Raw genomic sequence first — 20447 nt, 5'->3', positions numbered from 1 at the left:
TGTGTGTGTGTGTGTGTGTGTGTGTGTGTGTGTGTGTGTGTGTGTGTGTGTGTGTGTGTGTGTGTGTGTGTGTGTGGTGTGTGTGTCATCATTAGTGCTGCAGGGGGATAATGGCAGCAGCAGTGGGAGTTATATACATTTATCGTTGTAGGGGTACTGAAGGCTGGAGGGATTGTGGGGCAGGAGAGGTAGGGGTTAGGATAGTGAGGGCCAACGCTGTAGGGTCAGTGAGAGCTGTAGAAGCAGTTACAGTAGAGGCTGTAGCTCCTTCTTCTGCTGCTGAAGAGGAGGTTGCAGATGTAGAATCCTCAGAGGGAACTATGGTGCTTTGATCACACCGGGTCCATCATTCCGACAACGTTTACCATGTTTTCCCCCACATGGTTCGGTGATGAATTTCGAGTGGATCTCAAGCTGATTGGGTTTTGGGGTTGTTTACATTTCCTCATTCAAACAAACAACTAGCAATGTCTGAAAGCTAAAAACAAATCTTGAGTGAAAGCTAACATTATTGTGCATCTATCAGCATTGTTTTGATGCTGTTGCACCCTGACTGACTCAGATTCTGTCCTAATGTATCCGAGCAGATACTAAACGGTTATGAAGAAATGGCAACAGAAAAGAAAGGGCTCATACTTTTTTACTTTAGAACTCTATGTTAAAAACCTCTTAAGGATCTTCCCCTTTTTTTTCAATTTTTGCCTAAAATGACATACCCAAATCTAACTGCCTGTAGCTCAGGACCTGTATCAAGGATATGCATATTTTTTATACCATTTGAAAGGAAACACGTTGAAGGTTGTGGAAATGTTAAATTAATGTAGGAGAATATAACACATTAGATCTGATAAAAGAATGAACATCATCTTTGAAATGCAAGAGAAAGGCTATACTTTAAGATAGGAGTCTTGGAGTTATTTTGATTTTGGCCACCCGATGGCAGCAGTGTGTGTGCAAAGTTTCAGACTGATCCAGTGAAGAATTACATTACTGCACAATATTTTGTATCAAGTCTGCCAGGAGTTTGCCCAAATGTGCCGACTTGTTCAATTGATACATTTTCAAGTACATACAGTGGCAAGAAAAAGTATGTGAACCCTTTGAAATTACCTGGATTTCTGCATAAATTACAATTTGATCTGATCTTCAACTTAGTCACAACAATAGACAAACACAGTGTGCTTAAACTAATAACACACAAATGATTGTATATTTCTTGTCTATATTGAATGCATCATTTAAACAAAAGTATGTGAACCCCTAGGCTAATGACTTTTCTGAAAGCTAATTGGAGTCAGGAGTCAGGTAACTTGGAGTCCAATCAATGAGACGAGATTGGAGATGTTGGTTAGAACTGCCCTATAAAAAAACAAACTCAAAATTTGAGTTTGCTATTCACGGAAACCATTGCCTGATGTGAACCATGCCTCGAACAAAAGAGATCTCAGAAGACCTAAGATTAAGAAAAGCCTTGATGTTCATCAGTCCATGGAGTTCGCAAAAGTGCACCTGGATGTTCAACAGCGCCTCTGGCATAATATTCTGTGGACAGATTAAACTAAAGTTGATTTGTTTGGAAGGAACACACAACAATGTGTGTGGAGAAGAAAAGGCACAGCACAGCACACCAACATCAAAACCTCATCCCAAATGCAAAGTATGGTGGAGGGAGCATCATGGTTTGGGGCTGCTTTGCTGCCTCACGGCCTGGACAGCTTGCTATCATCGACGGAAAAATTAATCAAGATATTTTGCAGGAGAATGTAAGGCTATCTGTCCGTCAATTGAAGCTCAACAGAAGTTGGGTGATACAATAGGACAACGACTCAAAACACAGAAGTAAATCAACAACAGAATGGCTGCAACAGAAGAAAATACGCCTTCTGGAGTGGCCCAGTCAGAGTCCTGACCTCAAACCGATTTAAAATGCTGTGGCATGACCTCGAGAGTGGTTCACCCCAGACATCCTAAGAATATTGCTGAACTGTAACAGTTTTGTAAAGATGAACTGTTCAAAATTCCTCCTGAACATTGTGCAGGTCTGATCCGCAACTACAGAAAACGTTTGGTTGAGTTTATTGCTGCCAAAGGACTTATTAAATCTAAGGGCTCACATTCTTTTTCCACCCTCCACTGTGAATGTTTACACGGTGTGTTCAATAAGGACATGAAAATGTATATTTTTGTGTGTGTTATTAGTTTAAACAGACTGTGTTTATCTATTGTTGTGACTTAGATGAAAATCAGATCAAATTTTATGACCGATTTATGCAGAAATCCAGGTAATTCCAAAGTTTTCACATACTTTCTCTTGCCTCTGTAACTATAGAGAACATACAAAAATGATAAGGTAATAAAACATTTAAGTTTACACACTCCCAGGAATTTCATACATGATGGATCATTAACTTTTACACTAATTTCACACATCTAGATGGCCGGGCGGGGTTGGTGTGGAGCCAGAGACAGCAGTGGGGTCAAACTGTAGACCTCAGTTCCTACATTTGAACATAAAAATAGATTTTATCAAACAAAACTATGCTACATTTTATCTCTGGGACCCTCAGGATGACAAATCAGAGCAAGACTACTGAATGTAAGTACATTATTTACCTTCAGAGGTGAATGTATCAAACCAGTTGCCGTGATAAAAGTATTTTGTTGTTGTGCACTCTCCTCAAACAATAGAATGGTATTTGTTCACTGTAATAGCTACTGTTAATTGGACACTGCAGTTAGATTAATAAGAATTTAAGCTTTCTGCCCATATAAGACATGTCTATGTCCCAGAAAGTTGGCTTTTGTATACAACATAATTCTAGTCACATTAGCGCACGTTAACAACAACTGTCCCGGTTTAGGGACACCTATCCCGTAGAGGTTAAAAAAAGATGTGTAAGATGTCTGTTTCCCCAGCCACTTAGAGGCTATGACTACACACAACAAATGAGGGTTCCTCAAGGATTATTTTGTAAGGGTGATGGTTCTATGTGGAAGGAACCATAATGACTCAAAGAACCCTTTAAGCTCTTCAATGGTTCTTTACAGTTCACAAAAGGTATATTTGCTTTTTTCGTGATCATTTCAATGTAGGGGAGGTGGCTCATTAGAATATTTTGGAGCGTGGTTTGCGCACAGAAACGATGAGTGGTGTGTCATTCCAGTTTATCTAATGTGTTGTGTTGTTCCATTACATTTTATATATGGCTACGGACAGCGAGGGTGTCTTGTTAAAGACTCACACATGGCCTTGGGTCAATTGAGAACACTTGACTAAATCAGTCAGTGCTTCTCAATTATTTTTTGGGTGTTATATAGAACCTTTTGTAATGGTTCTTTATAGAACCTTAGGAAATGGTTCTTTATAGACAGGTTCCATTTAGAACCTTATGAGCATGGTTCTTTATTGAACCTTCAAAAAAGGGTTATAGATAGCTATGGTTACAAGCCAAGTAACCCCTATCTGGTACCTTTAAGAACTATTCTTTTTTAGTGTGTAGTATTCAGAGCTCTGAGTCATTTCAAGATATCTGAAAAATGTAATACAGAAACTCAACTAGAGGTTGATATGAATATAACACTGTGTGAAGGTCATTGGAAACCTATGTTGCTCATGTAAAATAAAATAGTCACAGTGTATATTGATTTGACCTACGTGTAATTAAATGGTCTTTGTAATAAATGACTATAGCTCAGCATTCAACACCAGAGTACCCTCCAAGCTCATTATTAAGCTCGAAGCCCTGGGTCTGAACCCCGCCCTGTGCAACTGGGTCCTGGACTTCCTGACGGGCTGCCCCTAGGTGGTGAAGGTAGGAAACAACACCTCCACTTCGCTTATCCACAACACTGGGGCCCCACAAGGATGCATGCTCAGCCCCCTCCTGTACTCCTTGTTCCCCCATGACTGCATGGCCAGGCACGACTACAACACCGTCATTAAATTTGCCGATGACACAACAGTGGTAGGCCTGATCACCGACAATGATGAGACAGCCTATAGGGAGAAGGTGAGGGCCTTGGAAGTGTGGTGCCAGGAAAATAACCTCTCACCCAACGTCAACAAAACAAATGAGCTGATCGTGGACTTCAGGAAACAGCAGAGGGAGCACCTCCCTATCCATATCGACGGGGCCGCAGTGGAGAAGGTGGAAAGCTTCACATTCCTCAGCGTACACATCACTGATGTGTACTCCGAACTTGCGCTGATCAAGTGGCAAGTTTCTTCACCGATATTTTCAACCTGTCCCTGACTGAGTCTGTAATACCAACATGTTTTAAGCAGACCACCATAGTCTCTGTGCCCAAGAACACTAAGGTAACCTGCCTAAATGACTGCCGACCCATAGGACTCACGTCTGTAGCCATGAAGTGCTTTGAAAGGCTGGTTATGGCTCACATCAACACCGTTATCCCAGAAACCCTAGACCCACTCCAATTTGCATACCACACCAACAGATCCACAGATGATGCAAACTCTATTGCACTCCACACTGCCCTTTCCCACCTGGACAAAAGGAACACCTACGTGAGAATGCTATTCATTGACTACAGCTCAGCGTTCAACACCATAGTGCCCTCAAAGCTCATCACTAAGCTAAGGACTCTGGGACTAAACACTAAACTCACTCTGCAACTGGATCCTGGACTTCCTGACGGGCCGCCCCCAGGGTAGGTAACAACACATCTGCCACGCTAATCCTCAACACGAGGGCCCCTCAGGGGTGCGTGCTCAGTCCCCTCCTGTACTCCCTGTTCACTCATGACTGCATGGCCTGGCAAGACTCCAACACCGTCATTAAATTTGCCGATGACACAACATGATAGGTAGGTAGGCCTGATCACCGACAACGATGAGACAGCCTATAGGGAGGAGGTCAGAGACCTGGCCATGTTGTGCCAGGACAACAACCTCTCCCTCAACGTGATCAAGACAAAGGAGATGATTGTAGACTACAGGAAAAGGAGGACCGAGATTTTCATCGACGGGCTTGTAGTGGAGCAGGTTGAGAGCTTCAAGTTCCTTCGTGTCCACATCACCAACAAACTATCACGGTCCAAACACACCAAGACAGTCGTGAGAGGGCATGACAAAGCCTATTCCCCTCAGGAGACTAAAAGGATTTGGCATGGGTCCTCAGATCCTCAAAAAGTTCTACAGCTGCACCATCGAGTGCATCCTGACTGGTTGCATCACTGCCTGGTATGGCAACTGCTTGGCCTCCAACCGCAAGGCACTACAGAGGGTTGTGCGTATGGCCCAGTACATCACTGGGGCCAAGCTTCCTGCAATCCAGGACCTCTATACCAGGCGGTGTCAGAGGAAGGCCCTAAAATTTGTCAAAGACTCCAGCCACCCAAGTCATAGACTGTTCTCTCTGCAACTGCACGGCAAGCAGTTTCGGAGTGCCATGTCTAGGTCCAAAATACTTCTTAACAGCTTCTACCCCCAAGCCATAAGACTCCTGAACAGCTAATAAATTGCTACCCAGACTATTTACATTGCGCCCCCCCCCCCCCCCCTTTTACGATGCTGATACTCTGTTTATTATCTATGCATAGTCACTTTAACTCTATTTGGCTCGGCACCTAAAACCCTGACAAATTTTTACAGATGCACAATTGAGAGCATCCTGTCGGGCTGTATCATCGCTTGGTAGGGCAACTGCACCGTCTGCAACCACATGGCTCTCCAGAGGGTGGTGCAGTCTGCCCGACGCATCACCGGGGGCAAACTACCTGCCCTCCAGGACACCTACAGCACCCGATGTTACAGGAAGGCCAAAAAGATCATCAAGGGCAACAACCACCCGAGCCACTGCCTGTTCACCCCACTATCATCCAGAAGGCAAGGTCGGTACAGGTGCATCAAAGCTGGGAGTCTCTGCTAGAGACTGAAAAACAGCTTCTATCTCAAGGCCATCAGACTGTTAAATAGCAATTCCTAGCACATTAGAGGCTGCTGCCCTATATACACAGACTTGAAATCACTGGCCACTTTGATAATGGAACACTAGTCACTTTAATAATGTTTACATATTTTGCATTACTCATCTCATATGTACAGTATATACTGTATTCTATCCTATTCTACTGCATCTTAGTCTATGCCGCTCTGACATTGCTCATCCAAATATTTATATATTGTTAATTATATTCCTTTACTTTAGATTGTGTGTATTGTTAGATATTACTTGTTTGATATTACTGCACTGTTGGAGCTAGAAACACAAGCATGGGTCAGGGCAGGCAGAATGGTCAAAACTGGGAAAACTAGAAAACGTGAACTATAGAAAAGACAGGAGCAAGGGGGCAAACGCTGGTAGGCTTGACTAACAAAACGAACTGGCAACTGACAAACAGAGAATACATGTATAAATACACAGGGGAGAATGAGGGGAGATGGGAGACACCTGGTGGGGGGTGGAGACAAGCACAAAGACAGGCGAAACAGGTCAGGGTGTGACATTTACAATTATAGTAATGAAGTAATTATGAATAACATACAATTAACTCTTCGGCATTGCATTAATTTTCCCATAATAATGCCCGAAACAGGTTCACGTTCACTGCCATTGGGACGTCCGCTTTCTGGCTGATAAGCTACATAATTGAGACGGATTATGGTGCCTCTTTTAGGTCACTCTCCTGTCACCAAAGCATGCCGAGGTCCAAAGCTCTCATTGAGAACTGGTCACTGTGTGTTTCCATGCATGGGGTTTGGACTAATTAGACCCCAATAAATGGGCGGAAGTCCTACAGAACGAGGTGTAGGTTACTACCCCGAGCACAATGGACTCCAAACTCTTTTAAATCCTTAATGGAAATCATTTATCATGCCTATGGCGTATGACCTCCACCTTTCTGTGTTGTCGTGTTGAATATTCTGCCCGTATTTCACACCGCTCTATGCCTAATTTAAAACATGCACAAAATCCTCTACATCATGTTGAAGAGCACCCATCTCACTAAATCTTTGATGAGGTCAAACAGACACCCCAAAAATATGAAGAAAGGATGGTGTGAAACAGGGTTGAAGGAATGATACATTTATCACTTGATATTTCCATCCCCCTTTCTATCAAAAAGCCACTTAAACTCTAGACCATTTGTTTGTAGCATTTACAGGTATATTTACAGGTATAATATTCAGCAAGCTGATTAATTAGAATACATCCCATTATGGATGAATCACAGAGGCTGCTGGTGAACCCTGTGTTTGTTATGCTGGTGACCCTGTTGCTGCCATCCTCGCATAATTGCTCCTGTAGTCCCTTAGAGTGCAGGCAATAATAGGTGCTGAGTGAAAGGCGGGGGAGCTGCATTGCTAGGGATTCTTCAAGCCACAATGAGGAAGAATGCCTCTCAGCTCTCACCACCAGTGGCAGCCCACTGGGCAAAAACTGGTTGAATCAATGTTGTTTCCACGTAATTTCAACAACAACAAAAAATGTGATGACGTTGAACCAACATGGGAAACTGATTGGATATGCAAATAGTTCTCAACATAAGGGAATTCCGTAATTTTTTCGACCAACTTTTAAACTAAATCCAATGTCATGGTAATATTTCTTTGTGGATTTCCCGTTGAACTCAGCCAAATGTAAATCAAAAATAGACATTGAACTGAAGTCTGTGTAGCCAGAAATACTGATGAGTATTTTTGTAAAAATAATGTATTTTTGATTTGTTTTTGCTAAATCTAATTGGGTGGGCCTGGCAGGGACTGGCTCCCTAGTTGGTGGGCCAGCATCCACCAAAGCCTACCCATGCCTACGCCCCTGCTATGCTCAGTGGGAGCTGCTCTCATCTCTCCAGTCTGATTCTGCCAGTCTTACCCCCCCCCCCCCCACCCCCATTCATTTCCTCATTAGTAAGTCTGTCTGTGTCACTGTGTTATTTAAAGCCAGAGATCCTCCCTTGCTCTGTTAGAGCCACTGGGTTGCATCTATCTGCTTCTCTCTCTCTCTGTGTGTGTGTGTGTGTGTGTGTGTGTGTGTGTGTGTGTGTGTGTGTGTGTGTGTGTGTGTGTGTGTGTGTGTGTGTGTGTGTGTGTGTGTGTGTGTGTGTGTGTGCCTGAGTGAGTGCGCGCAGGCAAGCGATCGAGCCAGTGAGTGAGCAAGCGAGGTAGAGAGAAAGGGAAAAAGAAAGCAATCGAGAGGGAGAGAGCGAATCGGAGTGCGAGTGCAAGACAAAGCTATGAAATTAATCCGAGCTATATGCCTCCTGCTTCTTTGTCCAGCTTTGAGCCTCAACACTAGGTAAGTCGAAAATATGAATGGTCTATTATTCTTACTTCACCTTCAATGATTCTGAAAGAAAGGGGGAGGGTGAATGCACAATGGCTAATCATAGAAAATACTAATCTTTAGCTCCGGCCAGTCCTGCGAAATAGGTTAGGCAGCCTGGGTTCTGGCGGGAGATGCATGTGTGCGGAGCATGATGTTCTGAGAGTGTAGACTGAAGGCAAAATAAAGGTTTATCTGTTGAACTATTCTGTGTTAAACTGAAAGAGATGTGTCTTTGGTGGTGAAATTCACTGGCTAAAAATGCCTTTGGGATTTGCGGCAGGTCTTGTCTCCTGCTTGCTGGAAAGGAGCAAGTTAAGTCAGAGAAGGAACTAAAGAAGGAACTGGGCTGCCCAGAATATTGCAATTTCTTGAGAGAGAGAGTGTGTGTGTGTGCAGAATAATGCATTGAGGGGAATAGGAGGAGGAGGGGATGAGGAGGAGGAGGAGAGGCAAGAGAAATGGAGAGATGAGGCGACGTGCAGTGAGGAGGGAGGTTTTAATGATTAATTAAACCATTGATAAAATCATTCCTCATTCAAACGAGTGCCTGAACACTACTCCCATTACTGGGGTCTTTGTGAAAGAAAAGCCAAGGTTGTCAGAGAGTCTTAAATATGGCTTAATGACAGATACACATTATAAAACTTGCACTCCTCTCATTGCAGTTTTGTCTACTTTGACCTGATGGAATTTTAGCTTGGGTTGGTAGACCTCTCTACAAGTGTGCTCCTAAGTGATGAATGTAGTGGCAGAAGATGCGTGCACAGAGACATACACATGCACATAGACAATCATTGCATTGGCACATTTTGCAGAGCCCTGAGAGATTTGAATAAGCTAATTTGATGATGCTGGAGATTCTGTTGAAAGCACAGTTTATATTGTATTATGAATATGATTGATGAATGTTCGAAGTTTGGATTGTGTTTTACGAAGTTGAATGAGATACACTACATGACCAAAAGTATGTGGACACCTGTTCTTCGAATATCTCATTCCAAAATCATGGGCATTAATATGGAGTTGGTCCCTCCACTCTTATGGGAAGGCTTCCGTTCAGCCACAAGAGCATTAGTGAGGTCGGGCACTGATGTTGGGTGATTAGGTCTGGCTCGCAGTCGGCATTCCAATTCATCCCAAAGTTGTTCGATGGGGTTGAGGTCAGGGCTCTGTGCAGGCCAGTCAAGTTCTTCCACTCTGATCTCGACAAACCATTTCTGTATGGACCTCGCTTTGTGCATAGGGGCACTGACTTGCCTAGTTAAATAAAAAAATACAAAAATGGTCATACTGAAACAGGAAAGGGCCTTCCCCAAACTGTTGCCACAAAGTTGGAAGCACAGAATCGTTTATAATATCATTGTATACTGTAGCGTTAAGATTTCCCTTCACTGGAACTGAGGGGCCTAGCCTGAACCGTGAAAATCAGCCCCAGACCATTATTCCTCCTCCACCAAACTTTACAGTTGGCACTATCCATTGGGGCATTTAGCTTTCTCCTTGTTGGAAAGAGTCTCCTATGACAGTGCCATGTTGAAAGTCACTGAGCTCTTCAGTAAGGCCATTCTACTGTCAATGTTTGTCTATGGAGATTGCATGGCTGTGTGCTCGATTTTATACCCCTGTCAGAAACGCGTGTAGCTGAAATAGCTTAATCCACTAATTTGAAGGGGTGTCCACATACTTTTGTATATATAGTGATATATAGTGTAAATGACCCCATTGAGACACTTGAAGTCATGATTGAGTGACTGACTGACTGGCTGCTTGATTGATAGATTTTGCTAATAACTTATATGTAACAAGTGGCATTAATGTGTCATAGGCTCAACTGATGTGTTAAGCTTATAATGATATTTATAAAGATATACAGTTGAAGTCTGAAGTTTAAATACACCTTAGCCAAATACATTTAAATTCAGTTTTTCACAGTTCCTGACATTTAATCCTAGTAAAAATTCCCTGTCTTAGGTCAATTAGGATCACCACTTTATTTTAAGAACGTGAAATGTCAGAATAATAGTAGAGAGAATGATTGTTTCAGCTTTTATTTCTTGCATCACATTCCCAGTAGGTCAGAAGTTTACATACACTCAATTAGTATTTGGTAGCATTGCCTTTAAATTGTTTAACCTGGGTCAAACGTTTCGGGTAGCCTTCCACAAGCTTCCCACAATAAGTTGAGTGAATTTTATGCCCATTCCTCCTGACAGAGCTGGTGTAACTGAGTCAGGTTTGTAGGCCTCCTTGCTCGCACACACTTTTTCAGTTCTGCCCACAAATGTTCTATAGGATTGAGGTCAAGGCTTTGTGACGGCCACTCCAATACCTTGACTTTGTTGTCCTTAAGCCATTTTGCCACAACTTTGGAAGTATGCTTGGGGTCATTGTCCATTTGGAAGACCCATTTGCGACCAAGCTTTAACTTCCTGACTGATGTCTTGAGATGTTGCTCCAATATATCCACATAATTTTCCTACCTCATGATGCCATCTATTTTGTGAAGTGCACCAGTACCTCCTGCAGCAAAGCACCCCCACAACATGATGCTGCCACAGCTGTGCTTCATGGTTGGGATGGTGTTCTTCGGCTTGCAAGCCTCCCCCTTTTTCCTCCAAACATAATGATGGTCATTATGGCCAAACAGTTCTATTTTTGTTTCATCAGACCAGAGTCCCCATGTGCAGTTGCAAACCGTAGTCTGGCTTTTTTATGGCGGTTTTGGAGCAGTGGCTTCTTCCTTGCTGAGTGGCCTGTCAGGTTATGTCGATATAGGACTTGTTTTACTGTGGATATAGATACTTTTGTACCTGTTTCCTCCAGCATTTTCACAAGGTCCTTTGCTATTGTTCTGGGATTGAATTGCACTTTTCGCACCAAAGTAGGTTCATCTCTAGGAGACAGAACGCGTCTCCTTCCTTGAGCGTTCCTTGCGTACTATTGTTTGTACAGATAAACGTGGTACCTTTAGCCGTTTGGAAATTGCTCCCAAGGATGAACCAGACTTGTGAAGGTCTACACATTTTTTTCTGAGGTCTTGGCTGATTTCTTTTGATTTTCCCATGATGTCAAGCAAAGAGGCACTGAGTTTGAAGGTAGGCCTTGAAATACATTAACAGGTACACCTCCAATTGAGTGAAATTATGTCAATTAGCCTATCAGAAGCTTCTAAAGCCATGAATTTTACAAGCTGTTTAAAGGCACAGTCAATTTAGTGTATGTAAACATCTGACCCACTGGAATTGTGATACAGTGAATTATAAGTGAAATAATCTGTCTGTAAACAATTGTTGGAAAAATGATTTGTGTCATGCACAAAGTAGATGTCCTTACTGACTTGCCAAAACTATAGTTTGTTAACAAGACATTTGTGGAGTGCTTGAAAAACGAGTTTTAATGACTCCAACCTAAGTGTATGTAAACTTCCGACTTCAACTGTGTCTATATACTGTATATGGCTAGGGACAGACTGGGACCAGAAATTGACCTGGGCAGCAATTTTTTTTCCTCGAGGCCCTGACACCATGCCCTTTTCTTCCCTTGAGAGTCCTCCATAACTGGCCAAATAATTACCATTTTGCGCAATAGCCTCAATTTTGACAGGCACATTCTGCTAAAGATGAAGCCCATCTGGGATTTGCCAGAACTACCCTATGGCCAGTCCATTTCTGTATATGGCTCTGACCTAGACTAATTCAGTGGTCCCTAAGCAGGTATCACTACTAGACAAATCTGTCCGTGTCTAGACTTGATAGTTCATGCAGCTTTAGTATTTTCATCATAGAGTTCTGATCATGGAATTCTGAACGCATCTATCTACACCTACGTTGTGCATCCGGATTCCCTTTTCCCACGCTATATTCAATTTCCAGTATGCATTCTACAAATGGTGGAATAGGTGCACAACAATAATAACACAATAACAACTGATAGCACCAGCTAACTACTGTGGCAAACTAGCCAGCTAACCTCTGTAGCAAGCCAGCAAGCTAGCAAGCAACGCTAAAGGGATTACAAACGGGTTAGCATAATAGTTTTTGTAAATATTTGAGGCCAGTAAGCATGTTCCTCACACTCTAGGAACGTATTTCCTCCAAATGTTATAAGGAAAAGATGCCTCTCGGTCCCAAAACACAAGTTTTCTGGAGACTTGTGGTAGGAGTGCTGATGATGTCAGCCACTGAATGCGCTTTCGGTGGCCTGATTGCGTCCATACTGAGGAGAACTCCGCAAACAATGCTTCCCAGACCACCTCCTGAAGGGGTCAGCCAGATCTGAACACAATCAGACCACGAAGCGACTTTTGTGAGTCTAGACCCGTCTTTTCAATGCTATCTTCGTATTCTGAAAGCAGGAGTCAAATGTAAGTGTCAAGTGTGGACACAACCTCTGAATAAACTGATCTCAATATGCTGAGTAATGGTACCAAAGGAATTCTATTCTGGTTGCTAATTGACATGAAAGGTGTCATGTTGACTTTTTGGTTTCTAAAATGAATTGAAGTACATTGATGTGTGCATGAAGTATTATATTGTAGCATTCTATTATAGAGTAAACAAACGCAAAAAATCGTAATAATGTTTTCATAAAGGTCCTTATTGCTAAACCTCCCCACAAACAAACACCACTGGTGGATTTCTTATGATCAAATACATCCAGACCAGTTGCTTATGCAGCTTTACTGACCTCTAATTGCTACTTTACAGTACATTACTGCTGCTTGAGAGGATGTGGTTCATGCAAGTGTTTCACACTATAAGTATACAGTAGTGTCCTGCTGAGATTGAGGCTATCCTAATATGGACACCATAGGGTTAATAATGTCCTGACCAGGACTACAGTTTGTATGTGTGTCAGTAACATACACTATATGTTTAGTCTTTAGCCCTAAACCTGGCCCAAGTGGCCCACAATGTGTGTTGGATTATTATGAAGAGTAGGTCTTGATACATTTGGGGCTTCGTATTTTAAAGCTAAACTCAGCAAAAAAAAAGAAACATCCCTTTTTCAGGACCCTGTCTTTCAAAGATAATTCGTAAAAATCCAAATAACTTCACAGATCTTCATTGTAAAGGGTTTAAACACTGTTTCCCATGCTTGTTCAATGAACCATAAACAATTAATGAACATGCACCTGTGGAACGGTCGTTAAGACACTAACAGCTTGCAGACGGTAGGCAATTAAGGTCACAGTTATGAAAACTTAGGACACTAAAGAGGCCTTTCTACTGACTCTGAAAAACACCAAAAGAAAGATGCCCAGGGTCCCTGCTCATCTGCGTGAATGTGCCTTAGGCATGCTGCAAGGAGGCATGAGGACTGCAGATGTGGCCAGGGCAATAAATTGCAATGTCCGTACTGTGAGACGCCTAAGACAGCGCTACAGGGAGACAGGACGGACAGCTGATCGTCCTCGCAGTGGCAGACCACATGTAACAACACCTGTACAGGATCGTCATATCCGAACATCACACCTGCAGGACTGGTACAGGATGGCAACAACAACTGCCCGAGTTACACCAGGAACGCACAATCCCTCCATCAGTGCTCAGACTGGCCGCAATAGGCTGAGAGGGCTGGACCCAGGGCTTGTAGGCCTGTTGTAAGGCAGGTCCTCACCAGACATTACCGGCAACAACATCGCCTATGGGCACAAACCCACCGTCGCTGGACCAGACAGGACTGGCAAAAAAGTGCTCTTCACTGACGAGTCGTGGTTTTGTCTCACCAGGGGTGATGGTCAGATTCGCATTTATCATCAAAGGAATGAGCGTTACACCGAGGCCTGTACTCTGGAGCGGGATTGATTTGGAGGTGGAGGGTCCGTCATGGTCTGGGGCGGTGTGTCACAGCATTATCGGACTGAGCTTGTTGTCATTGCAGGCAATCTCAACGCTGTGCGTTACAGGGAAGACAACCTCCTCCCTCATCCTGACATGACCCTCCAGCATGACAATGTCACCAGCCATTCTGCTCGTTCTGTGCGTGATTTCCTGCCAGACAGGAATGTCAGTGTTCTGCCATGGCCAGCGAGGAGCCCGGATCTCAATCCCATTGAGCACGTCTGGGACCTGTTGGATCGGAGGATGAGGGCTAGGGCCATTCCTCCCAGAAATGTCTAGGAACTTGCAGGTGCCTTGGTGGAAGAGTGGGGTAACATCTCACAGCAAGAACTGGCAAATCTGGTGCAGTCCATGAGGAGGAGATGCACTGCAGTACTTAATGCAGCTGGTGGCCACACCAGATACTGACTGTTACTTTTGATTTTGACCCCCACTTTATTCAGGGACACATTATTCCATTTATGTTAGTCACATGTCTGTGGAAGTTGTTCAGTTTATGTCTGTTGTTGAATCTTGTTATGTTCATACAAATATTTACACATGTTAAGTTTGCTGAAAATAAACGCAGTTGACCGTGAGAGGACGTTTACATTCTCAGATTTAAAAACAACAAAGCGGCCATCCCACCAGTTGTTTTGTTATACAGCTGAGGGATGGGGCTAGGGAAATGTAACCCCTCTCAATTTCATAGGCAGTGGTCTAGATGGAAGAACTGACAGTCCATGACACCCAATAAATAGTTTTAAACATATTTTGAAGCTATACATTGTTTACACACTTGTTTTAGCAAAAAACAAGTTCTAATTATAATTATTTGGTATCAAGGACTGAAATGACCTGTAACGGGTGTCGTTGGGTAGAGAGGACCAAGGCGCAGCGGGTTGCGTGCTCATCATTATAATTTATTAAATAAATGTGAACATGGAAAACAAAGAACGACAAACCGACAGTTTTACAGCGACGTACAGCTGTTCCTGATCGGGAGCCACACAGACCACACAGAAATAAACAAACTAGAAAACCAACCTAGAATACAAAACCCAGAACATACACCAAAACCCCGTAATACATAAATAAAACACCCCTCTACAATACTCATAACCCCCCCAACCACATAAAACAAATACCCTCTGCCACGTCCTGACCAACCTACAAATACAAATAACCTCTATACTCGTCAGGACGTGACATGACCACTGAAAAATTTAAAAGCTTCCGAAGCTTCCCTCCCAGAATGTAGCTTTAAGATTCTGATGGCCATCCACCTATAACATAATATTTTTTTCTAGACAGAATTATATGAGAGTACTTTGGATATCTCAACGATTCTATGGAGCTGAGTTGTTGGTTGATGTCAAAACTGGCGCATAATTGACCAGGGCGAAAGTAACTGTATAGAATTGATTAGGGGAAATTCAACCCACTTTTGCCACACTTCCTCAATGCATCTGATTAGGCTTAGAGTACTGTGGCTGTTTCTGAGTGTGTGTGTGTGTACTTGTGTGTGTGTGAGTGTATGTGCACGCATGAGCGCCTGTGGCTGCTCACTACTCACTACAATGCAGTCTAGCCTATTCGCCGTTCATGTCTTAGCAAAGTCTCTTTTATGGGATTTGCACAAATGTTCTTTATTATTGACACTAACTTTGATGTTTCCTACCTAGGCAACCATGTCTGGTAAATACCGGTGGCCATTGGGACCTCCATAACATTAAATATTTAGCTACTGGCCCGCAATTAAAGACTGCCGAAATCCTTGGATGATACTGTACATATCACAAAGCCAGGGCCTGCGTTGCTTAGTCTCTTCACATCTGGCTGTAAATACTAAACATATTGCATTTGAAATTCTTTCTTTGATGTTGGATGGGGTCGGGCATTAAAGAGGCACGCGGTTTATGACTAAGATTAACAATGGGAGCCTGGCAATAGCTGTAATAGCCTGATAATACATGCTAATATCCAGTAGGTCATCTTGCTGAAAGGTGATGGGGAATTGAATAGGTCCTTTTGTAATGAGAGCATAATGACCTAGCAGCTATACATGACAGTCGGTGGCTACTCAACTGATGGGTATCAGAAGCTTCCCATTGAAATGATGGGCTACATTTCTAATTTGCCAAGATACAGTATTTCCTGTGGATAAGAAGTGTAATCTTTCTGTATCTCTGAAAAATTGATATCTTTCCGAGAATAGCCCCAATTTGCCCGTCATTAATCCTCAAAAACCCTTGATGGTCGTCTAAACCATTACAGATTCCTCCATATTTGTGGAATGCGTCATACATATTGAGGTCATATAACGGAGATAAATCTTATTTAACAAAACATTTAGACTATAATATTCTGTTTAGGCCTGCTTGTCTTTGGTTTACAGCTTATTTCATAGCTAATTGTTTTCCAACTGTATGTGTTCCATGCGTCATGCTCATGGCTAACAGCAAGCATTTACTCTCTAAAGCAGTGTTTCCAAAACCTATCCTTGATTACCCCCCCAGCTAGCTCTACTTATTTATACAAAGTTTGAACTTATCTGGAATTGTGCTATAGATAATCAGTTGTATTATATAGGTACCTATTAAGTAATTTTATAAAACAATCACATATTACGACTTAAAAGAAACAATCCCTTCTTGCAACATGGTAAAGAATCAACCCCAAGAATGTTATTTTGTTTTTTTAAATGCTTTAAATATTTTTCCCCCCTTAACTCTTGTGTATGGGTTTTGTTCGAATTGGGCCCTTTGTGTAGTTCTAAGCAATGTTTGACAGAGAAGAAAAGCAGTGATTGACTAGACCAGAGGGTCAAGTGCAGGGCATCCTGGGAATTAGACTGAACTATTGACAGCGGCAAGATGGTAATGATAATAATTATATGCATTGATGGACTGTGCATGCTTGGCCGGGGGTAATGACCAATGAGATCATCTCGTCTAATCCACCGCTATTGTTCAGCACCTGAGGTATTGAAAGGTAAATGTGAGTGTAGTGGTGCTTGCTAGCTTGCACTTTGTCTATCATCAGGAAGCGGCTTTGGCTCCTCTGCCAAGTAGTTAAGTTGGCTCTTTGTGATTACGGCGTGAAGGGTCCATCATTATTTTAATTAAATGCTATGCTTGATTTATAACACAAGCATTTTGGAGACTGGTTTGTTGGATTGACATCTTGCTCAAACACTCATGTATTTTGCACAGTAGCAATTTGGGACAACAGTGGACGTTTTCCGGTGGTTGGTCATGGTGACAAATTAATTCTTAAAAGTCTAAGCCGTTGGGGGGGGGGGGGGGGGGGGGGGGGGGTTCTTGGTTGACATAATTAATTGTTTTAAGCTCATACCATGGATAATTTTGCTATTTGATTTGGAATTTTAGGACCTCTTTAGGTAGAAAAAATATATATTTTTAATGATTTGATAATATATTGAATTTGGCCTTTACTACTATAGCCCATATAACTACATTGAATAACACATTAATAAATGGCAAAAAAAGACAGTCAAAAATGTATCATAAGAAATAAGGTTTTGACGTTTCTGTCCTATATCTAGCTCACATATTTAACCCCTTTTATTTGGCACAAATGTACCTCCATACTTCCATTCATTTGTATGGGTTACCTTTAGACGAGTACCGTGACACTTGTGTGGGTCATAGAGAAAAATGGAGAGCACCATCGTGAGAGTCTCCACTTTCTATAGGCCGTTCAGATGCTACAGAACTTTACGTGAGAAGACCGATTTTTGGGATGTCTCCTGGTCTGACAAACAGCGTTGTAGCTCTGCCACTTTCCATCGCAGATCTAGAAGGGCGACATAGGCCGATGTGGTGGATTGAGACGCAGCCCATGCAAAATGTTGCTTAAATTTACAGAATTTCATGGGGATTTTTTTATTATGTTACTTACACATGGGTTCTTCAGTTGTCCCCATAGGATAACCCTTTTTGGTTCCAGGTAGAATCCTCTGTAGAAAGGTTTCCACCTTTCTTTTCTAAGACTGAGACACCGTTGCGTCAATAGACTAGGGTTTACGCGCTGAAGGAAAGACTACCGTTAAGTAACAGCTTGCATAGGGAACTGTTCGGTGTTGGAAGTCACCTGTTGCAATTGATAAGTTGTTGAATGGGGAGATCATTTTTTAACCCTTTACTGCATGGTGTTGCAATATGGCAAAAATGAAAAAAATACAAACACAATTACTTTTTACAGAAGTGTGTGTGTGGGGGGGAGGGGGGGCATAGGCAGATGATAGTGGAACTGCAATTCAAGTGGGAGGGGCCTGGTCATAGGCAAATTACAGTGAAATCATAATCATAACAATATTTGTTATGTATGCATGGATTAAACAATTATGTTTAATATTCATAACATTATAATAATGATCATATTATTTATGAAAAAAGAAAAAACATTTTTTACAAGAAAACATAATTTCAGATAGTGTGAATGAATTAAAAACAATACAATTATAACTCAAACAGCACATTTCCATAAGAAAAACGAATTTCTTATGTTTTTAGTAGTTGCATATTGCCATACGGCAAAAATCCCAAAATTACACTTTAAAAAATGTTTTCTCCAAAAATGTAATTTGGGGCATTTTAATTGAGGAAAACTTTTTTGCATGGTTCTATTATAATGCATGCGGTAGAGGGTTAATTCGATTGAAGATTGCCTCCATGATAAGATTTTTAATGCACCTCCATCATTACCATTGTAAACAAAGCCCAAGAGCTTTTAACCCCATGCCACAGCTTGAGACGGCCGGCCTGATTTTTTTCTTCTTGTCGTCATATGATTTCATAAATGCAGAGGCAGGGTAGGTCTCGAGCCCCGAGATGAGAAAAATGACATTTGTGTAAGACAGTAATGTCCTTATAGTGTGAGGCAAGATGTGAATGATAATTGAAATTCAAAGACACGGGGTAATTGGTGTGCCATGGCAACCACATTGGCCACATGACAGTAATGAAGTGGGCCACAATAAATAGAACCTTTGGTAGCTCTCGTCCAATGAGAAATTAATTAGAGGACACCATGATACTGTCATTTGGTATTCAAGGCCATACGTGATGTAACACACCAAGTTTGTTTGCGCCCAATCTTCTTGCAAGACATTTGATATGACCACTTCTTTGTTACTCAAATAAAGTTACAGTGAATAACTCCTTTGGTCTTCATCTAGTTCCGGGAAACGAGAAGTTTTCCCGTCAAATGTTATCTGCTTTTGCGTCTAAGATAGCCTTAATGATGTTTTCTTGTGAGCTCGATGTTGAAGTATGGATGTGAACTATACAGAAGTGCCAAGCAGGCTTTATTGGTGAAGGTATAAACAAAGATCAATACACATTATAGAGCAGGATTGTCCTCTCCATGCTGCTGCTGAGTGTAATAACATAGTAATGGGATTTTAAGGGTCAAATAAATAAATAAGTCAGAGGATTTTCTATTGGGAGAGATGGAAGCAAGCAGGCAAAAAGGGAGGAAAGAATATGCAGGGAGATTTCCCTCGAAGTCCGTGAATGGTGCATTCAAAATGGAATGTTGAAGAGCCCTGCTCAAGGAGAATATTGCTAATGTCAAGCTTTGCTTCAAATTAAATCTTGGCAAAACAAAAGCTATGCAAAAGAGGGGAATGATTCATTTTAAACATGTTGGCTGGAGTTCTACTGTTATCTATTGCCAGGGAAGGAAAGTTGTGACACGTCGAGTGGGACCGGCAAATAGTATTTTTCTTTTGTATTCTTTAGAACGTTCATAACAATGGCATGGCAAGAGTTTGATACATTAAGCGTGGCCAGGTTTGTGCAGTTTGCCGGGGAATGATTTTTTTAAGTAGACGTTCTTATCCAGAGCGACTTAGAGTAGTGCGTGGATACATTTCCGTACTGGTCCCCAATGGGAATCGATCCCACAACGCTGGTTTTGCAAGCACGATGCTCTACCAACTGAGCCACATGGGACCTTTTTCTGATTTAAAGCCAATTTCTGGCAAATCTGCACATTTTGCCATGGGACAGACAACATTTTACAGTTTTAAGGATAGTTTCCTGCAATTCTATACATTTTGCCATGGTACTGTGACCAAAAATGCATTTTTAAAGCTAATTTCCTGCAATTATACATATTTTGCCATGGCTTTTGACATGTTTTTATGCTATTTGAGTGACTCGAACATTATAACAAAATCAATACCAGACTGTCTAGTTTTTAATTTGGTTATTGTTAGTTCTCAAAGATGATCTTATTAAAAAATATATAGCTCCATTATCATTTCTGCATACATTTATATTAGTTGTTTAAGTTTACACTGAAA

At 42.0% G+C, this 20447-nt stretch overlaps 1 protein-coding gene across 1 annotated transcript in view; it reads left to right on the top strand.

The window, feature by feature from the left end:
• The first annotated feature begins 8027 nt into the window (after window positions 1-8027).
• Window positions 8028-20447, top strand: part of LOC106587094 (leucine zipper protein 2) — a 169235-nt gene continuing 156815 nt past the window's right edge. The window contains exon 1 of the mRNA XM_014175054.3: window positions 8028-8261. Within this exon, the coding sequence (XP_014030529.1) occupies window positions 8200-8261 (62 nt within the window). The 5' untranslated portion in view covers window positions 8028-8199. The remainder of the gene's footprint in view (window positions 8262-20447) is intronic.

Source organism: Salmo salar, chromosome 26 (genome assembly GCF_965601325.2).
Source record: "Salmo salar chromosome 26, fSalSal1, whole genome shotgun sequence".
In the NCBI taxonomy this organism is placed as follows: Eukaryota; Metazoa; Chordata; class Actinopteri; order Salmoniformes; family Salmonidae; genus Salmo; species Salmo salar.
This window is presented reverse-complemented; position numbering and strand designations above follow the sequence as displayed.